A 15,447-nucleotide genomic window follows, 5' to 3' on the forward strand; every position below is an offset into this window, starting at 1 on the left:
GCACCCAAAATTAGAGGGTAATTTTTAAAAAGCAAACTAACATCTACACACTTCAGTAAACTGGTGATAATGATTCATGCCTCCCTTTGAAATGGACTTTGAGATCTGTGTGGGAAAGCAGTGTTATAATAATTAATAAAACGTTTAGCTGTGCTCCTCCGTGAGCAAATTAGAAGGGACATATTTGTGTTATTCTAAGGTGTAAGTATAAACAAATTAAGGACAGCACTACAGCACTTTGAGTGGCTAAAATGCTTGATTCTTATAAGTTGGCAATGATTTATTTTGTCTAGGCAGCCAACCAAATCCAAGGCCTGAAAAATTATATGACCATAAATTATTTTATGTCTTGTTAAAGGAGGCTTGATTTTATCAAACTCTTTGTTTACATGTGATATGTGTAGGGGTAGAGATTAAGAATTCTGAACTGCCATGCCCCCAAAGAGTCCAGTTTAGCTTCCTTAAAGAGAGTTTCAATCCAAAATGCCAAAGGACAGCTTTTGGTTTAAACACATCACCAAAATACAGAGCTAATTCAAACTGAAACATTTTTATGCTTCAAAATTCTTAAAAATCCCAGTTTTAGATTATAACACGCACCAATAAAGCTGTGCGCAACAAAGAATACAAATATTTTCTTACTCAGAAAAGTGTTTTCTCTTCCCAAACGACAATTTTCTAATGAACTTGGTTTCATGTTAAGGAGTGCATTACATAAAAACAGATCTCACTGTGTACACTGTAGTTTCACATTCAAAAATTCAATGCACAGAGCCAAAGAACACATTTATTGGCTATAGCTCGGCCTGCTCATACCACTTCCCATACACTGGGTGATACAACTGCTTCCTGTCACATTTAACATCCTGGTGTTATTTACAGTATAAATACTGGGCAACAAATTAAAGAACATCCTTTGTCTTATATCATTATTATTTTTATAAGCACTTAGACCGCATCTACACGATATTCCCCTTTTAGAAGGGGAATGCAAATGCGGCCAATTGGAAATGCAAATGAGGCCCTTATTTACATATCACATGTTTCATTTGCATAATGGCAGCCACTCACTGTTCTGGAAGTGCTGTTTTGGCGGGGGGGGATGGAGGAAGCAGTGTACATAGGGTTAATTCGAAAGGAAACCATGCTTTTGAAAGCGCTCTTAAAAGCACATTAACAATATTTGAATTCTAAACAAATATGCATAATTTACATCTAAGTTGGTTTTAATTATCACAGTTCATAAAAGGCTTTTATACTTCAGAGCTGTCAAAACGAAACAAGGAATTTTGTAACCTTTCACATGCAAATATCCATAACGAATCTTCCCTTTGTGGCCCTTTCAAAATTCCTTTAAGCATGCCCAGGTCATTAATGAACTGAAAAGTACAGATTCCATGATGCTTATCAGCTGCGTGATTTACAGGCATTACACTTTGAAAAGTCTCACCAATCGTGACTGTTTAAGGCCTGAAGGGACTACCTCACACCACCCATATCGAGTCTTGTCCAGATCACAGTACTAAGCCATCACACTCCTTGCCAACATCATAAATACTGCCATTAAAATATTTGTTTTAATTCCGACCTCAGAGTCACAGCTAATAAACAAGAAAGGCAACGAGAAATTGAAAAACAAACTAAATGCAGCTGTTGGACTGAACGTTTCACAACTGTGTTTAACTGCATCCTTTAATTTCACTTCTATGAATAGAAACCATACAGCACAGATTGCATGCCAGGGAGTCAACGAAGCAGTATTTTCTCTCCAATTCATTTTGCAGTGTTACTCCGTCATGTTAATTTTACTGTATTTTTAACTTTTCCCTGGAGATTGTTCTCAGCTCTGGCTTGCAAAACAATGGTCAATTATTTGCTGGTTGTGCCTCATTTTCAGCAATGGATGGTATTTGCATAATTTTTCTATGATCTTTCGGTCTTACCTTCATTCAAAGGTGCACAATTTGTTTCGAGATCATTGACATGTAAACACACACGCGTACACTCTGCTGTTCTATGAAGAACGCTTCATGGAATCACAGAGAATTAGGTATAAGTAAGGAGTAAAGTGGCCTGCTTATGTTATTTTACAGACTTCCCCAAACTTATTGCAATACATTTTAACAAGTACTATTGTTCTTAATGGGTCTATTATATAACCTATGAAAATAGCTTGCCAGAATGTGCCTCGTTACTAAAGGCTAAGTAGTTACAGCATTAGAACCCTCAATGATCTTGAAAGAAATCCATTCAGAAATGCTGAACAGAGAGACTGTCGGTAGGTGTGGGAGAACTTAGCCAAACACTGAAGGTTTGAAGGAGCTTAAAAATTAGATGGTGATAAAGCTGGAAAAAAAAGCTCTAAAACTTGAATTTGGAACTGATTTTAAGAAATTTCCCCAGTGCAAATGACAATATTACTATTTTGATGGAGATGAAGCAATGCAAGTTTATGGACTTTGTAAATCTGTAACAATCTCATTGCCCATTTACAGGTGAGAGGACTTAGCAGATGAAAGAATGAAGAGTAGCAACCTGTAAGATGTGCACTAAGTTCTCCATGCTGACTTGTAACAAAAAGAAGCATGCCAGCACTACCTTCCAAATTTCAACACTGTTTTTTATTGTAAGCTTGTTAAACTTGAAAACCACTTCTCTTTTACACATACTGAGGTCTTAGGTCTGGGCCAGCGGTCTAATCACATGAAAACAATTGTGGCAGAGTGAATGCTTTAGACCTGAAGTCATACGGCAGGGTGATGGGGGCATCAGAAGAAAAATAAAAAGTTTTCAAACAGTGAAGTATAGGAATTGCCACAACAGATTAGACTAGTGGTCTATCTGGCCTCAGAGACAGGATACTGGGATATATCTATACAAGCCCCCACCTTTCTAAAGGGGGATGCTAATGAGACACTTCAGGATATGCTAATGAGGTGCTAGTGTGAATATGCAGCGCCTCATTAGCATAATGGTAGCACTGGCACTTTGAAAGTGGCACTTTCAATCACATGTGGCTCATCTACATGGGGTCCACACACTTTGAAACAGGAATAGGGGAAATAGGAAATAGGATTTTGAAGTGTGTGGTATCCTTTTGAAAACCATCCCATGTAGACGAGCCATGTGTGATCAAAAGCGGCGCTTTCAAAGTGCCGCAGCCACCTCCGTTATGTTAATGGGGCACTGCAGTCTCATTAGCATATCCCAACATGTCCCATTAGCATCCCACCTTTGAAAGGGGGGGAGGTGCTAGTGTAGACGTAGCCCGAAAGTGGCAAATAAGATTTTTAATACATCTGTATGGAAAGATGAAACACAATTAGTTTACTAGGCTATTGCTGACATTTAATTGGGTAATTTTTTCCTAAATTATAACCTATCAAATAATGTAACTTCATGAATAAATGGGAAATTTGCTTGGCCCCTACAGTCTCTAGTCTAGACAATCTCTAGTTTAGTCTAGTCCAGATCATCATGGAGAAATATATTCTATTTGGTAATCCTTTTTCTTCTCCACTGTGTTTTAAACTTTACACACAATTACAATTCCTGGCAGACAATCATCAGCACATTAAAATCTTGGAGGCTTTTTCATAAACATCTTAAATTACATAGCCCCCTATGGTGTATTCCTTCTGTTTGTGACCTCCCAAAATTGAGTCCAAGATGCCTTGATACAGTTTACTTAATGAGCTCTTGTCAATTTACATTACGTAGCAAACATTTTTCCCATGGTATTATAATAACCATGACATTTTATAAACTGTTTGTACCTATTTAAATATTTCATTATAAAAGAAGATTCCAAGCTTAACCCGTACTAACAAAAACTTAGTGTACATCATCATATTGCGTGAAATTCACAGAAAAAAAATTCTGCAGTGAAAAAAAGAATTGTGAGAATTTTTATCCTGGATGCATTTGAGAATTCCTACTTGTTGCCTACACTGCCCAGCAGTGAATTTACACAGCACAACAGTAAATTTCTGGCTATGCACAACTAAAACTTCAAACTTCAGTATTTATGTCTATACAGTCTAAGCAACGAAAGGATCACATCATTGGTACAAGTATCAGAGGGGTAGCCGTGTTTGTCTGGATCTGTAACAGCAACGAAGGGTCCTGTGGCACCTTATAGACTAAAAAGAAAAGTTTTGAGCATGAGCTTTCGTGAGCACAGACTCACCCCACCCTTGCTCTGGCTTATTTATACCTGGCCCTGCAGATTTCCAAGACCAGCATCTGATGAAGGTAGTCTGTGCTCATGAAAGCTCATGCTCAAAATTTTTCTGTTAGTCTATAAGGTGCCACAGGACTCTTTGCTGCTGTTATCATTGGTACAGTCACTGATATGATAGTCTAGCTAATGCTGACCCTGATCCCAACCTGATGCCTAAGGACATTGTTTATGCACAGAATGGGAGACCACAAATGGAGCAACAATCAACAACAGTCTTCAAAAAAGGAAAAACCCAGGTAGATGGCGTTGCTTCAGCAAGGCGACTGTCCTGTGACATCACCACACAATTTATTCACGAGTTTAAAATATTTTTCATAATTTTGTTACAGCTGGAGGTCTTTAATTCAGAGACAGAAAGGGAAAAAAAGGATACTCTTCCAAGTTCTTCCCATCAGAGAGGCACTTGTGCAGATTCGCAAAATACAAACATACGTGAGCTCTCTCGTCTTGGCTCACTTCCCCTTCACTGGTGCCTGAATACACTCAGACTCCTTGATCTTGGGTTCCCTTTAGTGAGCCTTGTTAGTCATACTGAATGACAGCAAAGTTGACAAAGTACAAAGGGGCTTAGTGCAGTCTACACTTACCAGGAGGGGTCAATTTAGCAGGTCTAATAAAGACCTGCTAAATTGATCATGAATCATTCAGCAACTGTAATACTTCACCAGAACGAGAATAAGGGAAGTCAGTGGGAGAGTTTCTCCCATCCACACCCCACACTGGATACCCCGCAGCAACTTGATCTATGGTACAATAACTCCAGCTTCATACTTCACAGTTACATATCTTAGATTGATCTACCCTTAGACACCCTGTTCCTTGGCCTTGTCTCCTTGATTGGCTGAGGACAGACAAAGCAGGGGAAGTGGCAGGACTCTCCCAAACCCAGTGAATCCTGTTGCCAAAATGAGCTGTTATTCCGAGTGGATTGTGCAGACCTCCTGAGACATCACAGGTGTGTGGGTCACCAGGCACTGCACCCCATCCACAGACAGACGTGAGTCTCATTCAGCAGGTGAAACAGAAGATTTATTAGGAGATAGGGACACAGCAAAAAAGATGGCCACAATGCTAGCTTCTCCAGTGGCTGCCTGCTATTACCAGGATGATCCAGGGAAGTTACACTAGGATATTTCAGATTCTGCTAAAATTTAAGCAGCCCACTTCACATACCCCATAGTGCTGAGTCAGTTGCTTATTACTGTATTAGCCAACTAATTTTTTAAACTTGGTTGGGGATTTAGTCTAAAATAAACACTAATTATATTCCAAGTTTTCCTTTCAAAGATCACCTGTTTTTGTGTTTCGTGCATGAGGAGCATAGTAACTTGTACAAATGGGAAAGGGGGGGCAGAGAAGGGCACAAAATAGACTTGCCTCAAACTTAAAAAAAAAAAAAAATCACATTGGCGAAGGCCAATCAGAAGCAGACACACTTTTGGTGCCTGATCCATTGAATCAGGCACAAAACGAGATTCAGCATGGCTAGAAAGATAAAGATGCAGTATTTCTTTTTCAGTAATAAAGAAAAATCTACTAGGTCAAATAAGATGCTAGCACTAACCCACTGGCATCTATGCTTCTTCCTCCTCCTGCTCCTCTTCGTTAAGGCTTTTTAATAATCATTGTTCTATAACGAAGCCAAACTTATGCTAGCTACACATCACAGAAACTTTTACGGAGTGATGCTTCTAAGCATTGGTAGTTGTTGCTCTATCACCTTTCATTAAATTTCACAAACTAGTGCCTTGTACAGCACAAAGGAGTGCATTACAAATACAGGATGAAGGTGTCTAATTCGGCACCCCCAGGACCTCACTGAACAAGAGAATTTGCCAGACCATGAGAAATCAATATTGTCTGGCAGCATTACCAACACCTCCACTGCTTACTGGGCTCTCAGAAGATGTTTAGAGGTAAATTACAGCTAAACAGCAGCACAGAGCACTGACATCCAGGAATGGTGGCTGTAAACAAACTTTATGGGGCCACGGGAGACTTGGCCACATCTATGATGTGGTTGTCCAGCTAACTGAAATCATGCTGGATTATAGATGTTGCCAGATGAGAAAGTGGCAGACTAGAGAGACTCATCCTGTATTTGAAGTGGATATCCTTGCCAGACCATAAATACATTCTACTGGCAATCCAGTTCGCATAAGAATTCTTTATAAGCACTACACTGCTTAACTCAATCAGCTTTAACTGCACAGAAACTGTACTAATGTAACTTATTAATCTTCCTGTATGTTTTAACTTTTGGTGATTTGCTAAGTTTATTTAGAGGTACTCAGAAGATCTGTATAACAATTCTGTGTTCTGTGATTCACAACACTTGAGTTACTTTAAATATATTTTCAGAAGAGTGTTGGTACCGAGCCACTACAGATTGTTATTTGATTAGCCATAAATCTAAATGTAAATATGTTCAGTGTCTATCACTCTCACAGGTTAGTGAACATTAGCCATTAGGTAGAGGTATGATGTCTCATAGTATAACATGATGGGTAGTTAGTGGCTTATTGTTATGTAATAGTCAGATGATGACCCAGGTAGCAAAAGCCACTTCTTGTTTTCATTATGCTTTGTAACAATACTAATCTAAATGGCAACATGCTAATTTTGTAACTGGGTTAAATGATGTCATAGTGCTGACATCAAATACAACCCCACCTGGATATTAAATAAAGAATCCAGGTTACTGGCGGTAAGTGGTAATTCCATCGTGTATGGAGCTGAAGTGATCATATTGAACCTTTTCTGAACTTCACTGGAAAAACACAGGCCAGGCAGCATGACTTAATATCTTGCTGGGGGACATTCACTTCCACAAGAGTTTCAAGACACACAGCATTGGGCCCACTGCAACCTTACTGTGGGTGGGTCTTTGTCCAACTTGTATACTCATTGGCAGCCTAGAAACAGAAACCAGGTACAGAATCTGTGGCTATCTTGGAACCCAGCAGGGTTAGGAGGAAGGGGGCCAACCATTTTTCTGGCAACTCCTTGTGGTGGATGTCCAGTACAGGTACTCTGGAAAGGAAATGATTATTGGATAAAACGGATGGGAAAAGGATTTGAAGGAAAACATCCCTTATGAGAGCACAGTACAGGATCTCCTAAGTCAAATCGGTGAGGAGCCAACACTCTTCCCTTTCCTAGCCTTCTTCACGGAGCTGAGAAAGGGGGTTTGGAGCTTCCACATCTGGATCAGCTGGGAGCTGCTTCTTCTTCCAGGCACTGAATGATATGTCACTGGTACTCCCAGATTTTGTAAATGAATAAAGTTGTAGGCTAATTAAACCACTTAACACACTATGGTCTCATACAGCAACGAAGGGTCCTATGGCACCTTACAGACTAACAGAAAAGTTTTGGTCTCATGTCTTTCTTCTATTGTGGACAGACAATAATTCAGTTTAGAAAATAATGTTTTCCTCACAAAGCACCTTGTTTAACTATGGATCCACAGACAAAAGATTACAACTTCAAGTGTATGACCAGACATAAAGAGAAAAAAGCTGAGACATTGCAGTATATATACACATTGATATCTTGAATTATAAAGGTAACACAAAATGTGTTGTTGCATAAATACTTTCCTTTTTTCCAGTTTACACCCTTTTGAAAAGAGTTTTTAATTAATGTTTATTACATTCCAACAATAAGAGTGATTTATTTCAATTTATCAGCACCACCTACGCTCTAGATATTGTTTTTTGTATCAAACACACAAGACACTGCACAGAAATATCACCTTTTCAAAATGTACAGAGTACATTCTCATCTTAATGCAGACAGTTACAGGAGGAAAGCCCCAAACTATGAGATAAGAATACAGCTTTTTATGTCAAAAGCACTAATGGTAAGGATGCTCTGAACCACACACTACTATTAAGCAGGTTTGACATAACAGATGGGATGTCAAAATCAGTCCGACTGGTCACCACAAGTGAAGATATAAAAGACACACGTTCAGTTTTAGTTCTTTGAAATGTGACTTCATCCTTGAGGTCTTCAGGGCATTTACTACATTTTCAAACTCATTCATTTAGGCAAGCGGAAGATGTTCATTCCCTGGCCCTTTTACTGACCACTGTGCAGTCAATCAAAAAGTTATTTCTTGCTTTTAAGATTAATAAACATATTACTTGTCAACTGGACAAGATTCACTAACAGGATACAGTGCACCCGCCCACAACCATTCTTCACCTGCAAAGAGGAAGGTGGGGGAAACTGTACTTTCTTTGAGGTTTTTAAAATATTTTCAGATCATGACTCACAGCAGCCAAAGAAAGGAAAAGGCTGAATCTTGAGTTACATATTAACAAACATCAATTGTGACCATAAACTATGTTAACAATATTAATTGAATTGAAATTACCCATTTTAGTCTCAAATCTAGAATAAAGAAACGTTTTAAGAAAGTTATGGTCCCTAACTCCTGGTATGAAAGTGTATTATGAAACATAACCAGTTAATTTCCATTAATGTTCCAGCTGTATCTATTACTACAGATAGTAGTCATACTCTTCCTTCATGCATTATAGCTGTTTAAGACTGACACTGCCAGAAAAAATTTAATTGCAGATTCGGTCAACTGATATTCAGCATTCAACTAAATGACTTCCAATACCAGTGGTTACTAAGTTATCGTGTACTTGTACCATACTGGACTACTAAAGGACTTACGTAATTTTCAATTCCCTGAAAACAAAAAACATAATACACAAGAACCACATTTTTTATTCTTCACATACGATAGGATACAAAATTAATGATGGCAAAGAAACTTACCACTTGGGTTAAAAGCCATGCAGCAAATAGGCTTTTCATGTGCAGGGAAATGGGCCACAATACCGTTGCTATCAGAATCCTCACTAACAAGCACCTGCATGTTATGAATGGAAACAAAGAAAGGTTAGGTACTTCTGCGTGGTACAATATTTATGCAATCAAAATTGCAGAGACATTCAACAACCAAACATTTCTGTACTTTTCTACAAAATTTTGAAGATTGCGTAGATTGATCCCTGAAGAGTAAAAAAATCTACTGGCCTCTATGTAAGCAGAGGAAATTCATGTTGGGATTACAAACATTTGAACATCCATTTTGCAAAAGATATACACTAGTGTGAATGAGAATATATTAATATATGTAAAACTACAGAACAATTCAGATAGTATTGCTAAGTTTTCTGCATTATTTTGTAGGTGATTTGGAGGGATTTTTTTAAAGCATACAGGTTCCATAGAGGAAAAACTGGACATATTACATGAGTCATGAGGATCCCATTAATTTATTATTTACAGATGTAACTAACTTTACTGTTCCTCTCCTTCATGAAGTGCTGGTAGCTGCAGAACAGGTTTGTATAGGATTCAGTATCCTGGGTATTATGAAGCTGGGTTGCTTGTCTAAATTGCCGCAGGCTAAGGTAGGAGTACGGCCAGTAGGTCTATGATTAGGAGGATCCAATGGCAACCTCCTATTTCAGAATAGACAATCTTGTTACATCCAGAGGACCCAAGCAGTAACCGCAGAGAAGCCATGGAACTGTCTCACATTTTTCTCAGAATGGTACGTGGACTTTGTCCTGAACAAAGACAATTTGTTTCATCCAGTCCAAAAGAGACTGATGAGCGACAATTCCAGCCAAAAAGTGTCCATAATATCTTAAGTGTAAACTACATGTAATTTCTCTAGCAAGATGATATAAAAATGAGAGAAAAAGAACAGGTAGCACTACTGGGGCTTGTAAAGTGAAGGATGTCACTTAATCATGACATGGGAAAACCTCTTCCTTTGTAATATTTAAAGTATATGTGGCAGAAGAGTCAACAAGAAAGAAACAGAGACTGCTTATAAAAAGGGAAAAAAATTGGAAAACTTCTATTAGGTCATCTGATTCAACTCCCTAATAGTGCAATATATTTCCATTATTTTAGTATAATCTTGTTTACCAAAAGCCAGTTAAAATATCAAAATAGAGTATAAAGTATCAAAAGTACAAGCTTTGTTATCTGGTATTTCAGTATCTGGAAAACTCGGTTAACTGGCTGGCATCTGCCCTAGACAGCAATACATTTCCCCCTCAATTTAAGCAGAAAAATTCCAATGGCCATCCAGCATCATTTTCCTGAATTTCTGAAAGGCTCATCTGCTTGATAGCCCTGAGGCGGTAGGGGAGCAGTAAATGACAGTACAGGTTGAACCTCTCTAACCCAGCATCCTCGAGACCTGACTGGTGTCAGATGAGAAAATTTGCTGGATCGTGGGAGGTCAATATTGTCCAGCAGCATTACTAACACTTTCTGGGCTCTTAGAAGACATTTAGGAGTAAACTACAGCTAAATAACAGTACAGAGCACTGAGAGCCAGAACTGGTGGCTGTAAATGAACTTCATGTGACCACAGGAAACTTGGCCACACCCACGATAAATGGTCATCTGGCCAACTAAAATCATGGCAAATTACGGATGTTGCTGGATGAGTGTTCTGGATTATAGAAGTTCAGCCTGTACTATATACTGTACTAGTGTTACAGGCTGTAATGTTAAGTAAGATTATTTTAGTCTTAACATTTTTGCATTTGGTGAAAAAGCTTGAGTGACCAGCACATTTGATTAACTGGCAACTCCCATTCCCCCTGCATGCTGAGTAAAAAAGCTTGTACTGTACTTTGAGCAATGAACTTTGGTTGTCAATTTTCTGTCCTTCCCATCTGTAAGCTTTGTGATTTGTGTCCTTCCCTTGAATGACAAGGGCTTAATGTGGTTCAGACACCCTAGCATGCAGGAGAGGTGGGCTCAGAGCGTACACTAAAACAACGTCTTCAGAACTTTAGTTGCTGACAATACTTAAGCATTGGAATAGATTTCCAAGGGAGATTCGGGAATCCCATTAACTTCATGCTTTTAAGAATAGGTTAGACAAACACCTGTCAGGAATCATTTTGCTTCAGGGCAGGTGCTGAACCAACTGACCTCTCAATATCACTTGCTGTCCTACATTTCTGTGATTCTTAGTAGCGTGATCTTCTCCATCTTGAAAGTTCCTTGTGATGGATTTTCAATTACAGCACAATAAAAAAAATCCTACCACAGGACTACTTAGGTTGGAGAAACTCAGGAGGTTTGGCCTATAATCCTCCTAAGTATCCACTTCACTATCAACATTAGTCAGCTGCTTTTAAAAGTCGTATATTTGACCAACTCCAGGTCCTATATGTTCAGTCTCCCAAACGGAGATGTGCTTACATGTTGGCATGTATTATACGTAGAATCTTATTTTTGTCGAGGGTTGCCTTTAGCCTACCAATGCCAATACTGAGAACCTGCATTGTGACATGGAAAATTTCTAACTGAATTATTATGTTGCAACATAACAGAATCAGGGACCAAATTATGCCTCAGATAAGAGCTGAACCAATCTCTCAGGCTGAAACTGTTACATAAAGTTACTCATGATGTGAATATATGAAAATACATTCTTAAGTGTCAGAAAATGGAATTAAAATGCTGCATGGTTTCACTACAAGATGCAAGAAGAATAAGTGGAGAGTGTGACAGACACTCCTCCCCCATGCCTTTATGGAAAATGGCTTATGAATGTAAATATCAGCAACTCAGAGATGCTTTGGACAAAACACTATTTGTAACCTATCATTTTAATATTATAATCTGCCTATTTTGTATATCATGTTTTATGCATATATCATTTTTCCATGTGAAGTTAAAAATATGAAGTGTATGTCTGTTATGTCTTTAAAGGTGCTAATGACAGCAGTTACTGGTGCTCCTGGATCAACGCAAACACCTGGGTTATCAACCCAAATGACCGAGCAATCAGCTTAATGACTTGTAAACAGCATTGTTTGTCTTGCAAGCCTAAGAGATGGTTAATACTACAAAGCCATGTGATCATGCTACCTGAAACAGGCCCTCCATTTTTGAATTCAGGTTTTTTCCATGGAGGAGGGCGGGATGCTAAAACAGAGGATTCCTGCCCAGAAGGAAAGTTTATTTAAGCAATAGGAATGTTTCAGCCACTTTGAGTTCAGCCTGCCTTGGAAATTGCCTGACACACCTTAAGAGGGAGAAAGAGTTTTAAAGTAAACTGGAGACCCAGGTCAGGATAAGATCATTCCTGACTTGAAGCTTTCACCTGATATAAGAACAGCTGTTTAGGGCAAGAACTCACATGTAACTAGAGTCTCAGTGGAATAGAACAAGCTATGCATTTTCTTTCATTTTAATTTGATAACTCACGTTGAGCTGCCTGTTCTACTTCTAACTACCTAACTCCTACTGTTTTGCTTAATAAACAAACAGTTTACCAACTGTTTACCAACAGTTTACCAACAAGCCCAGTGTAAATAGTTATTTTCCAGGCAGGGTTACCACTGTACATATCTTCCTTTCATTTACAAAGGGGGCTTACCTAATGAGCCATCCCTGTGCAAATATTTTGCACAGAGACAGAAATTTATTTGGGGTTTTGATCCCTTTTGGATTTCCAGGTGTCGTGCCCTAGAACTGCATCTTGCCAGAGCTGTGGTTAATCAGTGTCTCCATCACTCTGCAGAGAAGCAGAATGGTGGGGAGCCCCAGAAAGCAAGAAGGCAGGTGTCAGTGGTCTGATCATCACATCAGGGAACATCCCAATGGGTCTTCTGTGAGTGTACCATGTTGCAGAGAGGTACTTTATTCTTAAGTTAAAAGAATAGTTATGTTAAAGATAGAAAACTCAGACCAAACCAAAATAACCCCAGATCATTAATGAAAAAGATTTGACCATTTATTAACAATGTATCCCATGTTAAGTGAATGGCATCTACATTAAATATGTAATGTTCCAGTTTTCTTAACAAGATGGAAGAAACAATTTTACATTAAGTTTCTACTAATTTGTTGTGCTCCAAACTAATCTGAAGGCATTTCAAACATCCTGTCCTTAAATTATTGGATAATCTGAAAAAAACTATTGTAAATATGCTTCAAAAGAGAAATCATTGTAAAAAGTTTTAAGAAGACACGTAATAAAGATGAGGAGACTTGTGCCTGACTTATTTTAAATGTTCAAACTACTTGGCATGGTCACATATGGACAATTATGGCTTTGCTTTCCATTGTCAGCATTCCATACTGATTCCAGAACCACTAACCAAAGGGTCTGGAGATCTTCTGAAGAGCATTTCAAAGAAACTGTGTTCTTTTTCTCAGTCTATATAAACTGCACTGAGTAACTCCTATATAATCTTTTCACAGCTTCCACTTTTATGTAGTCTTACTCTAGACTCCCTCATCAGAATTAAAGATAGCAGTTGCACCCTAAATCAGTATTACACATGAAACCGCCAATTGTTAAATCCACTCATGTTACAACTTTTTAATAACATGAAATTTGCAGACATCACTATTCATCTAAAGCTCAGTTAAAACAAATTACAGGTTGAAACTCTCTAATCTGGAACTTTCTTGTCTGGCAACATCCATAATCCGGCATGATTTTACTTAGCCACATGACCACTTACTACGGGTGTTTCCAAGTTTCCCATGGTCCCATAAAGTTTGTTTACAGCCACCAGTCCTAGTGCTCAGTGTTCAGCGATGCTATTTAGCTGTAATTTACCCCCTAAATGTCTTCTAAGAGCTCAGTAAGTTGTGGAAGTGTTGGTAATGTGCTAGAAAACACTGACCTCCCACGATGTGCCAAATTCTCTTCTCTGGCACCGGTCAGGTCCCCAGGTGCCAGACAAGAGAGATTCAACCGGCAATATATATTATCTGATTTGTTGCATGCGTAAATTTTTATATAAAGAGCAAACATAATTAATACTGTGTTGGTTTCTTTTTAAAGCAATGAAAACTGCACCAAGGTCATTATCTCTGTAATTAAAAGTCTCTGTTCAATGCTCAAAGATCATCTGGTTATTAGGAAAACAAACACTTTCGGTCTTAAAGTAGAATGACAAACAGGGATGCCACAACATCATTAGTTATTGTGATCAAAACAAAGAAGCAGTCCAGTAGCACTTTAAAGACTAACAAAATAATTCAGTAGATGATGAGCTTTCGTGGGACAGACCTAAGAAGTGGGTCTGTCCCACGAAAGCTCATCACCTAATAAATTATTTTGTCAGTCTTCAAAGTGCTACTGGACTGCTTTTTTGTTTGGATAGACTACAGACTAACACTGCTACCTCTCTGTTATTAGTTATTGTGAAGTGCTTTAGGAACCCTAATTTGATTATACCAGAAAGCCGAAAATTTATCATTCATAGGTTAAGTTAATGCTGTCCACATTTCAAAAGTTTTTCAGCTCTTTCTTAAAATGCTGTTCCTGGAAGGATTTAATTTGTGAATGATTTAAAAATCAGTCTCTTAATAATCCCTGATTCTTCACAGAAAACTGCCTTACAAACATATAACATGGTATACCCTTTAATCTTTTTACTTGAATATACTATTTTACGCCTTGTGGTTTTTTTAAAAGAAATAAGAATGAATTGATTTCTATTGTCTCCATTCTACATTCATAAACAAATAACAGGCCTCGAAGACTGAAAACCCCAAATGCTAGAAGGTCTGACTCTCTGGAAAGTTGTCTTATTCAAACAGAAACGTCAGCATCACAGGGTAGCTTAATAGAGTATAAGAATTCAAATTTTTGTGACTCAAAATATAGGCATTAATAGAAGGTGGAGAGCTCCTACAAGTGACCTTTCAACTCTCAAAGCTCTCAGCCGCACGTTGTCTTTCCATCTAATATGTCTCACTCCCTACCACGGCAGCCACAAACAAAATGAGATTAGTGGTCTCACCTACCTACCAATGTGGGGGAAATAATGCAGTTAAAGACATATCCCCCATGTTTTTAAAGTCAACATAAAAAGGAACTTACTTTGGAATGCAGAAGGGAGGTTAGTAGGAAAATGAAATGGGAGGTGTTTTGTTTATCATTTACTTTTATTTAAAAATCTTCTGGCTGTAACTAAAATTTTCACTATTTCTCACCCCTTTTTCCATGGCTGATTGGTCAGTTATGGTAAGTTACAGAAAGGCCTTTTTAATGCCTGTATCAGGGCTCAGCAAGCTTGCCAAGGCAGAGTGCCAAAATTTGACCTTTTGATTTCTATGTACGGTCCAAGTGCCAGTGATACTTTTTAAATTAGTTAATAGTCCTTCATACACCAGCTTAA

General features: G+C 38.3%; 1 protein-coding gene across 9 annotated transcripts in view; it reads right to left on the bottom strand.

Moving 5' to 3' along the window:
- BCAS3 (BCAS3 microtubule associated cell migration factor) overlaps window positions 1-15,447 on the bottom strand; it is a 548,857-nt gene that overhangs the window by 398,174 nt on the left and 135,236 nt on the right. For all 9 annotated transcript variants that reach the window (XM_075013784.1, XM_075013782.1, XM_075013780.1 and 6 more), the window contains exon 13: window positions 9,041-9,134. In XM_075013784.1, the coding sequence (XP_074869885.1) occupies window positions 9,041-9,134 (94 nt within the window). The remainder of the gene's footprint in view (window positions 1-9,040; window positions 9,135-15,447) is intronic.

This window comes from Carettochelys insculpta, chromosome 19, assembly GCF_033958435.1.
Source record: "Carettochelys insculpta isolate YL-2023 chromosome 19, ASM3395843v1, whole genome shotgun sequence".
Taxonomy (NCBI): Eukaryota; Metazoa; Chordata; order Testudines; family Carettochelyidae; genus Carettochelys; species Carettochelys insculpta.